General features: G+C 40.9%; 1 protein-coding gene across 3 annotated transcripts in view; it reads left to right on the forward strand.

Moving 5' to 3' along the window:
- Positions 1–13,342, forward strand: part of NTNG1 (netrin G1) — a 512,747-nt gene extending 499,405 nt beyond the window's left edge. For all 3 annotated transcript variants that reach the window (XM_029618449.1, XM_029618448.1, XM_029618447.1), the window contains one exon: positions 12,961–13,342. In XM_029618449.1, coding sequence (XP_029474309.1) covers positions 12,961–13,187 — 227 coding nt within the window. In that variant the 3' untranslated portion in view covers positions 13,188–13,342. The remainder of the gene's footprint in view (positions 1–12,960) is intronic.
- The last annotated feature ends 3,222 nt before the right edge of the window (positions 13,343–16,564 follow it).

The following is a 16,564-nucleotide window of genomic DNA, read 5'->3' on the forward strand; positions in this document are numbered from 1 at the left end:
ACGGATATTCCCTTGTAACTTAGTCAGATAAATCATATCCGGCTAAGTTACTTACCCAGCCAAGGCTGAATATCGGGCCCCATAGAGTTCAGTATCTGTTGAAGTATCCAAGAGACCAGGTGCACAGTGTTATATTGTGATAATGAAATATTCAATGCATTGTTCTGGATTTTGTGTAGGCGGAATCTCAAGACAGTGATGTACCTGTCCTGCTATGTAAAAAAAAAAAAATCCTGCAGACAGCAAAGAAAAAAAGCACCTATTCATTAGTTACAATGGAAAACTAAGGGCTTTACTCATCAAGGGTTTATCTCATTCTGAGTCCGTTAAAACATTCCCTTGATGAATCCTGCCCTCACTGTTGAAACTGGATGGTGAAAAAAATCAAGCTGTGCTCCATTTGAGCTGCCTTTTGCTGGCAGAAAGAAATTCTTTGCTTCCTCTAACAAAATGAACATCCTTGGAATCTGCAAAATGAATGGTGGCCTGTGAAGATCATGTGGGTTGCAGCTCAGCATGTTCAGTGCTTGATCAAGGTCCCAAACTAACCAAAAACATTTAGAAATGAAACATTTCAATTCTTTATTTATGATCATTTGGGAAAGGTGCTTACTTTTAGCTTTTTGCACTCACAAAGATTTAATTAGCTTCCTTTTGGTGGGGGCACATGATCCCATGGAGATATTTCTATGCAGCATGCAATTAGCAAAGAATCCATCTGTGCAGATAAATGGACCATACATGGGCTAGTAAAAGCCAAGAGTTTCTAAGGGAAATTGATCTTGTGATATCATTGTATCTGTGTATTTGCCCCACCACCTCCATCACCCAAATACATTTCAAATCATTTATACTAGTGACTCCTAGTTCGTTTTTACAGTTCATGTACCCTTGACACCCTCAACCCCCAGAATTCTTTCTTTTTAATTCCAAGAGGGAAACAGGCCAGCTCAGTTACGAGATCAGAGCACACTGTTATGTCATCGAGCATTTTAAAAGCTGCCCTCTCATTGGTTAGTCCTGTGGTCACTGGCTGATTCTATTTCTTGTTTACTTTCCTATAGGGAAAAACTGTCTCTAATGCTTAATGTACACACAGAAATTCACATAATGAATATTGTCATAAAAAAAGGTGCACATTTTTGTACCAAAGAAGGAACTATGCATTATTATCTCCCTGTTAAGCCTTATGGAGTTTTCTAGAATTGTTTATAAAAAAAAGAATTTATTTAATTAATCTTTTTGGGGGAAAGTAAAAAAATTACAGTAATTGGTTTGCTATTCATAGTAAACATACATATGACTATACACTGCTTAGTATTCTGTGTTGCCAAGTATTTTGATTCCTGTCGTCTGCTGGGGCCAGCAGTCTGGATATGCTAAATTAAGAAAAAATCCCTGTCCCCAAGGGAAAGGCAAAATCATGTACTCACATACTGCTTTCAAGGAAATACCTTGAGCTCTTTCAAAGAGCAGCATTTAAATTGGCTAATTTTAGAGGGAACTACTGCCAGACCTCAACTGCAGGACTTAGCCTGTGATATATATATATATATATATATATATATATATATATATATATATATATATATCTAGATTTAGATATAGATAGATACAGTGAAAGGGAAACAAAATTAGAAGTCATATATAATTGGTCCTTCATAAAAGCTATGGCCTAGTAATTAATTACTAACCTTTGCTATAGTTTTCTCTTACAAAATGCAAATTCAAGAACATCTTTACAGCAAAAAATAGGAGGTAATTTTCAAAGAGTTACAAGTGTAAAAATTAGCATACAAGCGTGCAAATAGCCTGTACTCCAGCAATCTATATTCTATGAAAGTAGAAAGTACTCTGGTACTGTACTTTTCAGACTGAATTTTAAAAGCGTTGCTTGCGCTACAAAGCCCATATATTCAAGTATGTGGGCCCCACGTGACCAATGCGTATATGCGCATGCACGAGATTAGAAAAAGAGGGTGGAAAAGGGGCGGGGCATGGTTGTTCCAAGGCGGGGCCAACAGTTATGAGCAAAAATGCATTTTTTAAAACTGGAGGCCGCAGCTCGTGCAGGTTTGTTAGCCACGAATATTTACTGCTGCCCCTGATGAGGTTTAAGCTGCAGAAATCGCTTTTTAGGCCGAACATGACAGGGTGAGGGATCCAGATCAAATGGGGAGCGTGCAGGCTGAAGAACCAGAGGGGCCCTGATGAACTAAAGATGGACTAGGCAAACTGGTGAACTAATTGGTAAAACTAGGAATGTCCTTCCCACGCGCTTGTTTTAAAATCCTGCATGCGTTAAAGCTGACAAAGTCCTAAGGATCATGCACAACATAAGTTTGCCTCAGCAACGGCTTAAAATTAAGAGCTCAAGTATGTGCGGTAGGAGTATTTTCAATCAAACGCATGCAAGTGCGCACATGATTTAAAATTCCAGCGTATGCCTGCTTGCATGCCCCTATCATCCTTGTGTGCACATGTACCTGCATAAAAAAGGGGCAGGCTAGGGCATTCTGGGGGAGGGGATAACAGGTCCGTGGATAAGTTGCTATTTTAAAACACACAGGTATGTTTGGCACCTTACTTGCATAATTTTACACCTGCTCATTATCTTGTATAATTGATATCAGAATTGTTTATTGCGTTTATTTAAATTATATTCCACGTTTCAGGCACTTTAAAGCAGATTTCATTCAGGTACTGTAGGTATTTCCCTACCCCCAGAGGGCTTGCAATCTAAGACCTAGATTTATCATTTTGCTATAAATTGCACATGAATAGCGCCCGCAATAAAAAAAAGGCAGTAATTTTCAAAATACCATATTGCAAACTGAGAAGTGCCCAGACAGGCCGCATTTTGGGCTGCTTCTGGTGAGAGCGAGAGAGAGACTATAAGGCTCACATATAAGTAAACTATACCACTGTAGGAGGGGAAACTAGTAATGCAAGGTGAGGTTTTGGTGGTGGTCTAGGGTTTGGGGGCAGTTTTACATGCACAGTCACAGATACAAACTGCACAGTACACATCAGTGAAGATTTGATGTGATTTGGAGTGAGGAAAGGGACACAAAGATGAGATTTCTACATTGTACTCTCGCCATAGCTTAATGTACTCTCTACCTATTTGCTATCAAGCTAGGGCGAGAGTGCATTGTACAAATCTCATCTTTGTGTCTCTTTCCTCACTCCAAATCAAGTCAAATCTTCACTGATGTTCACTGTGCTGTCCGTACCTCTGACTGTGCTTGTAAAACTATCCCCCAAAACCTAGACCACTACCAAAACCTCACCTCGTTACTAGGTGCCCCTCCTACAGTGTATAAAAAGTTGACTAATATGTGCACCTCCCCAGAGTCTCTTTCTCTCTCTCTCCCCCCTCCCCTCTCCCTCTCTTCCCCAAAATGGGGTTTGCGATATTTAGTGCAAATCCTGAATTGGGCATATCGCACAGCATAACACCAGGGAAAAAGGTGTTGCTATTTCTGGCATTGTAACGTGTGTTACGATATCGCATGCAACATTAAAGACTCCTCATTTTCATAAACTCCACCCAAACTCCTCTCTTTTGACTAAATTTTTAGAATTTGCATACACATCTCATGATGCATTATGGCATTAGCGCGGGTGTTAGGGCCCTAACGTGTGCAATAACGCCCTAGTGCAAATTGAAAAATGACCCTCTAAGTTTGTACCTGAGGCAATGAAGTGATTTCCTCAAGGTCACAAGGAGTATCACTGGGATTTGAACTCTGCATTCCCTAGTTGTTAGCCTGCTACTCTAAACCACTAGGCTACTCCTCCACTCCCTGTCTGTAACATACAACATGTGTAATTTGCCACCAATGCGTGGTCAGGTTTGTGTATTATCGGCTGGATTGGGGGGGGGGCTGGGTGAATGGGGGAGAGGGTGTTCAGACTTAAGAAGCTGGAGGATCTCGATGGCCTGGAAAAGGACTGGGTGAACTGGTGGAGTAATTGATACTGGTAACTTCAGTTATGCACTCATGTTTTAATATATACTGACTTACACACGTAAATTAGGTCACACTTTATTTTTGAGCACAAAATATACACACATATATATTTTAAAGCAGGTAGGAAAAGCACACGCTTTCAATGCATTGCATCTTTTCTCACGTGTATGCTGCTGGACACAGATACGTGTATTTTAGAACCCACGAGGATTGTAAAATGCTATCGTAGTTCTGACCGTGGCCATATATGTGCGTATGTGCTGCCACATACAGCTGTTTGAACATCATCCTCCCTATTTGTGATAGACAGGCCTTTAAAAGAAATATCACTGAAAAACTGCACAACAAACCCACACATTGTTTTCCCCCGTCTAACCAAATTTGTTAGCAGTGGGGATGTATTCTCCAGATCTCATTGACCTTTATTTTCTTACCTTGTTTCCACTCTTGACATTCCAGACCTTTACCAAGAACAAGGAAAATTAGAATTCCTTTTACTTTGCAAAGCAGTTCACTTTGCGGTTGCTGGAGGGAGAAGCTACATCTGTAACAGCTGTCAGAGGGGAAACCTTTTTTTTATTTTACCTACCGCCACAAAGAGATGTTTTAGACAGAAAGCTGAAGCAGTGCCGTTTTGCAGTGAAATACTTTTGGTGAGAGGAGATAGGTAGCAATAAGCAGCCACAGACAGATCTAATAAATGATCAAAAATGCCCACTTTTACATCTTTGTTTCAGAAAGAAATTAGAGGTGAATTTTCAAAACATTACACGTGTAAAAATTAGCATATGTGCTTGTAAATAGCCTCTACGTGTGTACTCTGTATTTTATAAAAGTAAAAAATACACGCAAATTGTCACTTTTGCACACACATATACGTGCGTTTAAAAGCGGTGGTCTAGAGGCATACAAGGTGAGGCCAACACTGGCATGCATAAGTTGCAAGTTTAGAAGACATGCATATGCATTTCTCAATTTACTTGCATATTTTTACCCCTGCTAATTATCTGGCATAAGTGATAGTAAAGGTGTTTATTGTGTAGGACTGACTAGGTGGAAGGTCTGGATGAGCTATGGGAGTTCAGACTGTCGAACCAGGAAGGTCTCAATGATCTGGCGAAGGACTGGGTGAATGGATGGACTAATTGGTAAACTGGTTCATTTATGCATGTTTTTAAATTGGCCAATTTTTGCACATAAATCAGGACTTACGTAAGTCCTGCTTTACTTTCATGTATAAAATATACACATGTATATTTTTAAAATAGGTAGTACATGCATTGATATACGTGGTTGCAATGCGTGTAAGTCTACATATGCGCATATTCTGAGAGTTAGAGATACATGTATTTTATAAAATGCACATATTTCATATGTACAGGTTATAAAATACTTGTGTAGACCTGCTCGCAGCCATATATTTATTTTTTATTTATTTAAAAACTTTTCTATACTGTCGTTTAGTAGTATACCATCACAACGGTTTACAGATAGGCACATAAATAAGTCTGGTTAGGATTCTAAATTAGCTAGTAGGTGCCAATAAAGTTTCGGTTACATGATTCAAATAATATATGCTATTTGGATTGTGGATTGGAAATTCCATTTATATGAATAATAGGATATCCATATATGAGAATACTGTACTCTTAAATTAATCTTTAGGTATGAGAAAAAACAATAAAGGAGGGATAACTGCTATTTGTTGACTTTTATTGTTGTGTCGGAGTTGACTTTCTATTTGTTGTGTCGGAGTTCTCTTTCTTGTCCGCTAGTATTCCTTACTCCCCACTCTCATTGTGAAAAGCTTTTTTGAAGAGCCATGTTTTTAAACTTGTTTTAAAGAGTTTTAGATCTTTCATTAGTCTTATTTTGAGTGGTAGTGTGTTCCATAATATTGGACCGGCTAGGGATAGTGCTCTCTCTCTTACTTGCGTCAGTTTTGCTGTCTTTACAGAGGGAATGGTTAGTAGAGCTTTATTGGCTCTCTGGGGGACAAGTAGTCGTAGTGCAGTGTTTAGCCAGTCAGTATTTTCCTCATAGATTAGTTTGTGGATTGTGCATAGTGTTTTAAATTGCACTCTTTGTTCGATTGGCAGCCAGTGTAATTCAGCAAGTGTTTGAGTGATGTAATCTCTTCTGCTTTTTCCAGTTAGTATTCTGGCTGCAGAGTTCTGTAAGATTTGTAGTGGTCTTAGTGTTGTATATGGTAATCCAAGGAAGAGTGTGTTACAATAGTCTGTGCTCGCGAATATAAGTGCTTGAAGAACAGTTCTAAAGTTCGCTTAGGTGTACATATAAGTTATCCTCCCATAGCTTATAAAGTGGCCTTCTAATTAACAAGGGATGAAAAGGCAATTCCACAGTAGGCATGCACTATCCAATGATGTCTGCTTTTTTAAGAATCATCATGAGTCCCAATCCGATTTTAGTGTGCAGTGACTAAATGTATTAAACAATGGATGTTCAATCAATCAATCAATCAATCAGCTAAATTGTCCAAAAAAAGCTTCAGATATTTTAATTTAATATAAATATGTAACGAGAGGCCTTATTTATGACATTTATCTCCAGAGAAATCATATAGGGTCTTAGAACTTGTATATTATTTCAGATCCAAGCATTTTATGACTTGAATCCCTGCATCTCAGACTATCCAAGGCAGGGGATGCTGCAAAACTAGAGATGTATGTACTAAAGTATGTTAAAATTATCAGTTAACACATATAATTGTGCTGACTTTAGCACACATGTGAACTTCTGAGTAAAAACATTATGGGCCATTCCCATAGTTTTATTCCTGCAGATCCAAAACAGGAAAAGCACTTTAGTGCAACTCAGGATTGCCAACTGGTTACTCCCCTGCATGCAGGTACTTATAGTCTTGCTTTTCTTAGGGAATGCAGTCGGGAAAGCAGAATAAGTCCCAGCATGCAATGGGGTAAAACCAGGACTGGATCAATCGGACCTGAAAATCTGGAGCCAGTTGGCAACCCTACTCATCCTTGGTAAAAACTAATTAGACACAATGCAGCTGGCCAGAAATCTCTGTTAATCCATTAATGTGCAAGTATGTTTTTTTCATGTACATTGATGCAACAAAGTTAACTACACCTCTGAGGGTTTAGTTACGTTTTTGGCTTTTAAGAGGCTACATTAAACTTAGAGGAATATAACGTGATAGCGATGTGCAGCCCAAAAATGTTCAGTTCGGTTCATAAACCACCCAAACTGGACCTCCCTGAGGCCCCCCCAAACTCCTCTTCTGCCCCTTAGACATTCCCAGCTACAGGCCTACCCAGCTGGCCTGATTTGGGGCTAGGCTCAGTCTCCTCAGATCCCTTAGACCCCCCCACCCATTTAAAATCAAGCTTGGGGCCATAAAGTATAATGGTGCTGGCCACACCTGAGCCCAGTGCTGGAGTGACATCACTTCAGTGCCATTTTTAAAGATCTTGACACATGATAGGAGCAGTGGGCAAAGATCCATGGCAAGGGGGTAAGTGGAGGCTGGGGAAGGAAGCCCCCAGCCCATGTTTCTGGGGCCAGAGGGAGGGGCCTCAGCTAGGCTCGGCAGTCCAGCCAGATAGATCTGAGCCCCAGATTTGATTTTACATGGTGAAAGGGGGTTGGAAGGCCCCTGGGAAGAAGGCCCTTTTTTATTTCATTCGTTAAGAATTTAAAATACCCCAAAATGTTCAGGTATTTTCATAAGAGGCCATTTTCCAAATGTATTGAACCAAAAATGGCCTCATTCATCCCATTTAACACATTTGTGTTAAAAGAATGCATTTCTCAGGCATTTAATATTAAATCCTGCACTAAAATGTAAGGAATTACATAGCATACATTTAGCAAGTCATGAAGTCATTCAAATGGATGTTAGCATTGCTGTTATGCAGGCCCATAGGAAGGTTCTTACTGGTGCATTAATGCAGATACAGTGCTCATTAGGTATCTGCAAACTTGCATATTGCCTAACAGGGCATTAATAAACATTATACCCATATTAGTGCTAAGCCCTTGGGGTGAATTTTCAAAGACTTATGCACATAAAAATTAGCATACATGTGCATAAGTAGCATTTACTTGCACACATGCTATATTATAAACCTCAAACACTCATATTTTGCTTTTGCTTGCATATTTACACATGTAAAAAGGTTGCAGTCTAAGGGTATTCCAGGGCAAGGCCAATATTTATGTACATAAGTTGCTACTTTAAAAAATATGCACATACATTTGCCATCGTACTTCCGTAATTTTATATGTGCTAATTATCTTGCATAAGTAATTTAAACGTGCTTATTGTGCACTATTGGCCATCTGGGAGGTCAAGGTGAACTAGGGGAGCTCAGGCTGAAGAACCAGGAGGGTCTCAATGACCTGGAGAAGGACTGGGTGAGCTAGTGGAGTAATTAGAAAAAAACTGATAATTTCACTTATGCACATAGGGACAGATTTCAAAGGCTATGCACGTAACCTGAGAAAATCTGCCCCTGCGCGCGCCGAGCCTATTTTGCATAGGCTCGGCGGCGCGCGCAAGCCCCGGGATGCACGTATGTCCCGGGGCTTTGAAAAAGGGGCGGGAAGGGGGTGGGTCCGGGCGGCATGGCGGCATTCTGGAGGCGGGTCCGGGGGCGGTCCTGAGGCCTCCTTCGTGCGGCCGTGCTGGAGGTTCGCCAGCCGGCATGCGCAAGATATGCCTGCTTCGGGCAAGCTTAAGAAATAAAATAAGGTAGGAGGGGGAATTTAGGTAGGGCTGGGGGGTGGGTTAGATAAGGGAAGGGAGGGGAAGGTGGGGGGGACCGATTTTGGAGCGGCCTTGGAGGGAACGGGGAAAGCCATCGGGGCTCCCCTCGGGCTCGGCACGCGCAAGGTGCACATGTGTGCACCCCCTTGTGCACGCCGACCCCGGATTTTATAACATGCGCGCAGCAGCGCACGTATGTTATAAAATCGGGCTTAGATTTGTTCGCGCCGGGTTGCGCGAACAAATCTACGCCCACGCATAAGTTTTAAAATCTGGCCCATACGTTTTAAAGTTATGCCACCATGCACAGTTGTTTGAAAGTTATCCTCTCTATCTGTTTGAAGGAAGTAGAGCTCAGAACTGCTTGCATTGTGTCTAAAGAAGCTTGCTATTTGCTGTCTGCCAGTGGAGTCGGTGCACTAAAACATTTAATCAAGAAGGGCTGGGAAGAGAATCGTGGAGAAGATACAATTTAAGAGTAATTACTCAGGCTTATCTTTTGGGCTTTAATGATCATTTGTTGTTGGATTGCACATCCCCTCAAAAATACAGTATAGCCCGAATTTTCAGAAGCCCACGCTCGCAAAAACCAGGGGATATGCATGTGGCCAGGCACTCGCCGAGCACATTTTACAAATGGCTTGGCCACGCACATATCCCCTGATACATGCCGAAGTGTCAGGCTATGAAAAAGGCGCAGGGCGGAGGCAGGACGGGGCAAAGCACGGCCGGGACAGCAGCCATTAGGCCCTGTCCTGGGGAAGCATGCTACTTACTACTGCTCGGAGGAGCAGGTAAGTATAAAAAAAACACTAGGTAGAAGGGTTTTAGGGGTCGGGGTGGAGGCAGGGTAGGTAGGGGCTTAAGGAAGTTCCCTCCCAGTCCGCTCCTTTATTGGAGCGGACTGGAAGGGAACTGGGAAAGGTCCTATTGTGTCGCCGCACGTTTTTTTTATAAAATTCCCCCCAGTTCCATGCACAAGTCGAAACCCAAATACACATGCACACACCAATATAAAATCAGGCGTGCATGTGCACACGGGTGTTGGATTTTATAACATGCGCATGCCGGGAACCGCGCACATATGGTCGTCAGCACGTTTTTTTTTTTAATCTACCCCTTAAATGCATAACCTAAAAGTGAAGAACACATGCAACATTTTTGGTTTCACAAGCTTCATTTCTCAAGTGGTGAAGAGACCAAATAAAAACATTGACTTCATTTGAAGTGCATTCAAAGTTCTCTTTCAGGAGATGGGTGTATATTTGCTCTTTTAGATTGAAAAAAGTTAACTTGTTTGAATACTTGGAACAGTTGAGCTTTTGCAAGTGTCTGATTTATATTCAAGTCGAAGCAAGAAGAAAAGATCTCATCTTCTATTAAAAAAGGTCTTTTAATTAACTATTGATTTCTCCTCAATTATTCAAGACCAGCTATGATCAGTGTTGATGGGACACATACTTTACCACTGCTCTTACCCAAATCAAAGGAAACTTGTCCCATTCAGAGACTTTTATCTACCAACATCTTTACTTAAATGAAGTATCAACAATAGGAATTATTGCTCTATGATCTGCATTATTTCCACGATTTTCAGTCCAAATTCAGTATACTTGGTATTGAAAACTATTTTTCCAATTGTCTGTCACAAAAGGTAGTTTTAATAACAAAGCAAAAGGTGAGTTGTATCTTACCCAAAAGATTCCAAAACCTTGCAACGGTCTGTTCGCAGCTCTTATCTGCACTCATGAAATATGTTCACTACTAATTATCACTCTATATTTGTAGTTGTAAAATACCTAGAGCAGGAGTCAATGGATTTACCATAACAATTCAATATTACCAGCATTTTAGCTATGCTAAATTTTACTGCCATATCTTCTGCACGGTTATTCTCAGTGCAGAAGATATGGCAGTAAGGAATGTTGTTGTTCAGCTCAGGAACAGCGTAAGGAATGCTGTTGTTCAGCTCAGAAGACTGACCATCTAATTGTACATGTTTTAGAACAGAGTGGATAGGGAACAAGTCAGTGCCCTCAATATGTCTCCCATGATAGAAATGCCGATGTCACTGCTCTTCTAGCTACTTCACAAAATGGCCTCCACAGTTGATCTCTTCAAGAAATCCATGATGATATGAATGGATAACCCTGATGAATATACAATCACATGGTCAGTTTAACGGTGATATTTATAGATCAGAATCTGTGAAACAGATTTGAGGAGTTAATCAGTAAACCAAATAAAATACATTAGCAGTGTTAATGAAAGGTGACAGAACAAAACAGGAACATAGTTAAACACGGTCACCTGAACAGAATTGAATTATCATGTTTTGTGTAGAGTGTGAGTTAATGTTCCAGTTTTAGTGATTTGCATCCAGAAGCTTTGTATTAGTTTGTGTGTGAAATTCTGACTTCTAGTGAGAGAAGCAATTTCTAACATCAATTGCCTTGTGATAATAGCAAGCAATAAAAGTCTTGTTAGGAGCAATTCTTTGGCATACACCAGAGCTCATATTAACTAAAGCAGTTACTGACATAAAGGACATGATTTTCAAATGACATCAAAATGGAGCAGGAACATGTTTTGAAAATAGGGTCTAAAGTGGATCTCCACAAACATGATAGCTCTGTTGAATAGAATGTGATTTTATTTTTTAAATTGTTAGGAGAATATAGCATTGTTTTAGAGTAAGACTGTCTAAAACGTCATCCTGCATATGTATGCAGGATGCAAAATAAAATTTCTGATATTTAGCATACTCCATTATGCAGCCTTTGTGAGACACATTATTCCACATACTGGTGAATTTTAAAACCAGTGAGCAGGCGCACATGTACGTGCGTATGCTGGCTTGCATAAAATGACGCATTGTATAACATGCACGTGTATATTCGCTCATGTTATAAAATAGTCTGAACGTACGTACATAAGCGCACAAGTTTTTAATAGATTGTGAGCATGTGTGCGCAAATGCCCCCTCTAGCGCATAAGCGGGGGAATTTAGTAAGGTATGCGTGCCGACGCAACTGGCCATTTTCCCAGTTTGTTCCCAGTTCACCCTGGCAAGGGATAGGACTTCCTTATCCTCCCGTTAATAGCCTCCCTTTCATGCTTTTATCCCCAAGCCTTAAAACCCACTACCTAGCCTCATTTTTGTATTTCAGGACTTACACGCCCTCCATAGCAGAAGTAAAGTTACATGATAGGGAACCCAGGTGCACGTTTGTGCATGTAAATTCTTATACGCTGGATTCGTTGAGAAAATCAGGAACGCCCATGCCCAGGCCCCGCCACTTCTCCCGAAAAATAATTTTTTGTGCGTGTACCAGGAGTTATGCGCATACTTATGCACCTTTTAAAATCCACATGGCATGCGCTGATCCGACTTGTGTGCATATCTCCTGGCTTTGGTGCACGTAGGGCTTTTAAAATTCACCCGGTAATGTATAGTAGAAAGTACCAAAATGTTGCATGGTAAAAGCACCTAGCAGATTTTACTAAAATGTCGTTCCTGTTAATATTTTGTATTCTACATTACCTGGAAAACTCTGTACATTTTTAATTTTGGGAAACAAAGCGATGTGCTTTCATAGTTAAGGAAATCATATTTCCCTTTGAAGTAATAATAAGCAAATGAAGAAGGATGCATTATGTTTATCTGCTTAACTACAGGAAATGTGATTTCCCCCTTTGTAATGAAACACATTATTGATTTCTCTGTGCTATATTTTGCTGTATCTACCTTCTTGAAGGATTCCTTGGTATTACTCAACAATGATGCAATATTATAACTCAGGGAGATCTCCTTTCCCCAAAGTGCCCCTTTAAACTAACCATCTCCTGTAGCAGGGTTTTGATTTGTTTTTTCTAAATTGCACTGTTACTCAAATAGTCCTGCATTCTTTGAAGAGGGCTCTGCTCCTTTAAAACAATGCACTCACAAAGCTTTGTAGCTCAGTAAAGGAAGACATGTCCAATCAGTGGGTATTGGGTTACTTTGTATTCGGTAGTCTGAAATAGACAATAATATTCTCCAGTATGAAAGCAAAGATCTATACCATAATAGATAATATGATAAAAAGTGGTAAACTGCAATCATCTGGAAATTAGAAGCAAAGTGTACATCTCAGCTGAAAAAACAATAATCAATATGTGCTTTAAATTTCATAGCTTTGTGTGCCTAAGTTTATTCTGCCTTACTATTTTTTGTTTTCCATTCCCCAGCAAACGTATGCGACAATGAGCTACAGCGTTGCCAGAACGGAGGAATATGCCACAACAACATGCGGTGCCAGTGCCCTGCAGCTTACACTGGCATTTTGTGCGAAAAATTGAAATGCGAGAAGGATGCAGGGGGATGTGGCTCAAAACCCAACAGTGGGGCAAGATCAGGGAGCTCTCTACTCATGCTGACAGCTCTGCTAGGAGTGACGGGCCTCTTCAAAATCTAGGTTTCCACTGGGCTAATGACACTAAGTCCAGACTGCTTAAAGGAGTTTGCCACCACACAAAATAAAATGCAAGCATTTGCTACTGAAATAATAATTAAAAAAAAAAAAAAGCAGAAACTAAGAGAAGGCCTATCTGAACTAAGCCATATTTAATATCAAAGTGTGGACAGCATCATCACGAGTCAAGACTGTTAAATTCTGACTCAAGACAAGTTGGCAGCTGCTGGCATTATTACTGCAAATCACAAAAAGTAGCTGCAGGAGCTTACGCTGGATTTAAAGGCTTTGACAGCCCAAAACGAAAACAATAAAAGTTAAAAAAGAAACCAACAACATTTGCTACTCTGATGTGGTGAGCTGTTGTACCTCTGCCCAGTGTGGACCAACCAAATAGAGGCATTCTTTGCTGTCAGTGCATTGTGGGTATAAGGAAATCTGTTAAAGCTGCCATATTGGCCTGCTTCAGTCCCCGGATCCCTTCCAACCTGTGCTTTAGTGAACGTTGCTCTGTAACCCTTGTTGGTTGAAAGATTTGTCCGATGTTAGTGATGCACATGTGTAACAGCCCCCTCCTACCCAAAAATGAATCAAGCCAGTCCTATCCTTGTATATTCTAGCAGCACTACATCCATGAAGATGATAGTGGTCACGTACAGGAGTGGCTATACGGAAAATAAGAGTGTATTTATCCTTTTGTATTAAAATGAAGTTATTTTTCTTGAAAAACTGTAAGAGGTAGATTTTTTGTATTATTGCCAATTTGTGTTACCAGACAATCTGTTACTGTATTTGACTAATCAGCTAAGAAAGAAATTACATTTTTGGGTTTTTTTTTCTTCTTATTTCTTCTTTGTATTTAATGGTTTGTTTTAATTGTGCAGAGATTTCTCTGTATGGGCAACGTACTGGCATCAAAGAATATCAGTTTACATATATAACAAGTGTAATAAGATTCCACCAAAGGACATCCTAAATGTTTTCTTGTTGCTTTAACACTGGAAGATTTAAAAAAAATAATAAAATAAAATAAAAAATCCTGCATAAAGAAATCCGAAACCATGATTTGAAGTTTGTCATAATGAGTAAAAGAAACAGCCTCTGTCTTCCATCAGTGTCAAAGGGTTTGATTTCTGGGCTAAAATGTCCAGTTAGCAAAGTAGAAAGGTTATTGAGTCAGAATGTGGTGTACTATGAAACAGATCCTGCTACGGTTCTTTGAATTAAACATATTTTAACAGACGTGCACCTACGTACAACATCTGAACATTACTGCATTAAATCTCAACCAGTGATGACATTTGCATTCACTTGCTTCATTTATCTACTGCAGTGACCACATCTGTTGTCACTGAGGTTTGTCACTTTTGCACCAATGCAAAAAATTCAAGTACAGTTTTGAAGAGGAAAACATATCCAGGAACTTGTGCTTTTGTCAAAATTGTATTGCTTTCTAAAGGTGAAATAGTAAATGACGGCAGAAAAAGATCCAAGTGGTCCATCCAGTCTGCCTAGTAAGCTTTCTTTATTTATTCTTGTAATTAATTGATTTGGGGGTTTTTTGGTGTTCTGCCTAGATGTGTGCAAACCATATTAAAGTCTAACTTGAATCAGGTAAATTTAAGTCTGGTTCGAGTTCAAAATTTTCAGCTTTGCCACAGAGCTCCTTGGGAAGTTTGCAAATACTTGCCAGCATATATGAAAAAACACTTGAAAACAAATTTGAAGGCGATTTAGAAAGTTTCATTGTGATATTTTAAAAAAACCAAATCTACAGCAAATCCATTCGAAATCTGAGGTAAATTTGTTGAATGGATTTCAAGTCCATTAAATCAATTCAACTAACCTATGACATTTTTTCAGGTTTGTCGTACCCCATTTGAAGAAGTTCACACATCTTAGCTTTAGCTTGATAGCATGGATGCTGACAGCTTTCCCTAAACGTTTTGAATCAATGACACTGCTTTTTGAAACACCTACACCACATTTGCCATTGGCAAAGGCAATAAACCACTATTAGCCATGTAGACTTGAAAAAGCCACTGCTTATCCCTGGTAATGAGCAATAAAGACTAGGTTTATTTTTTGGGATTCTATCGGGAGCTTGTAATCTGGATTGGTTACATTCGGAGACGGCGCAGGGCTTGATGGACCTTTGCTCTGACCCAGTATGGACTTTCCTATGTTCTTAAGGCCATTCATTCCTACTCCCTGTTTCTTTTTTCTTTAGCCCAAGGATGGCCAACTCTGGTTCTCAAGAGCTACAAACTGGTCACAATGAATATGCATGAGAGAGATTTGCATACAGTGGAGGCAGTGCATGCAAACCTATCTCATACATATTCATTGGGATTATCCTGAAACCTGACCTGTTTGTGACTTTTGAGGACCACAGTTGGACACCCCTGCTTTAGCCAGTTACCTCCTATCCCATGACCTTTTAATTTCCTGATGAGTCTCTCATGAGGGACTTTGTCAAGCACCTTCTGAAAATCCAGATACATTGGGGTGGATTTTAAGAGCCCTGCTCGCGTAAATCCGCCCGGATTTACGCGAGCAGGGCCCTGCGCGCCGGTGTGCCTATTTTACATAGGCCTACTGGCGCGCGCAGAGCCCCGGGACTCGCGTAAGTCCCGGGGTTTTCCGAGGGGGGCGTGTCGGGGCGGGCCCAATCCGCGTGGCGTTTACGGGACGGGACGTAGCGTTTCGGGAGCAGGTCCGAGGGCGTGGTTACGGCCTGGGGCGGTCCGGGGGCGTGGCCACGCCCTCCGGACCCGCCCCCAGGTTGCGTCCCGGCGCGCTAGCGGCCCGCTGGCGCGCGGGGATTTACGTCTCCCTCCGGGAGGCGTAAATCCCCCATTCCCTCCGAGGCCGCTCCGATTTCGGAGCGGCCTCGGAGGGAATGGAGGTAGGCTGCGCGGCTCGGCGCACGCCGGCTATATGGAATCGGTAGCCTTGCGCGCGCCGATCCAGGATTTTAGCAGATACGCGCGGCTACGCACGTATCTACTAAAATCCAGCGTACTTTTGTTTGCGCCTGATGCGCCAACAAAAGTGCTCCAAATCGCGCTTTCTGAAAATCTACCCGATTATATATCAACTTGCTCACCCTTGAATGGTTGCTAACCCCTTCAAAAAAGTCAAACAGATTTGTAAAACATGATTTCCCTTTGCAAAATCCATGTTGGCTCTGCCTTATTAATTTGTGTCTCTCCAGATGGTCAGTATTTTTGTTCTTCTGCCATTTGCCTTGCCAACACAGACATCAGGTTCACTGATCTGTATATCTGTATTTTCCTGGATCACCCCTGTAGCACTTTTAAAAAATGGGCATTGCACTGGCCACCCTCCAATACTTAATTTCAATGAGAGGTTAGAGA

The sequence above is a fragment of the Rhinatrema bivittatum genome, chromosome 10 (assembly GCF_901001135.1).
Source record: "Rhinatrema bivittatum chromosome 10, aRhiBiv1.1, whole genome shotgun sequence".
In the NCBI taxonomy this organism is placed as follows: domain Eukaryota; kingdom Metazoa; phylum Chordata; class Amphibia; order Gymnophiona; family Rhinatrematidae; genus Rhinatrema; species Rhinatrema bivittatum.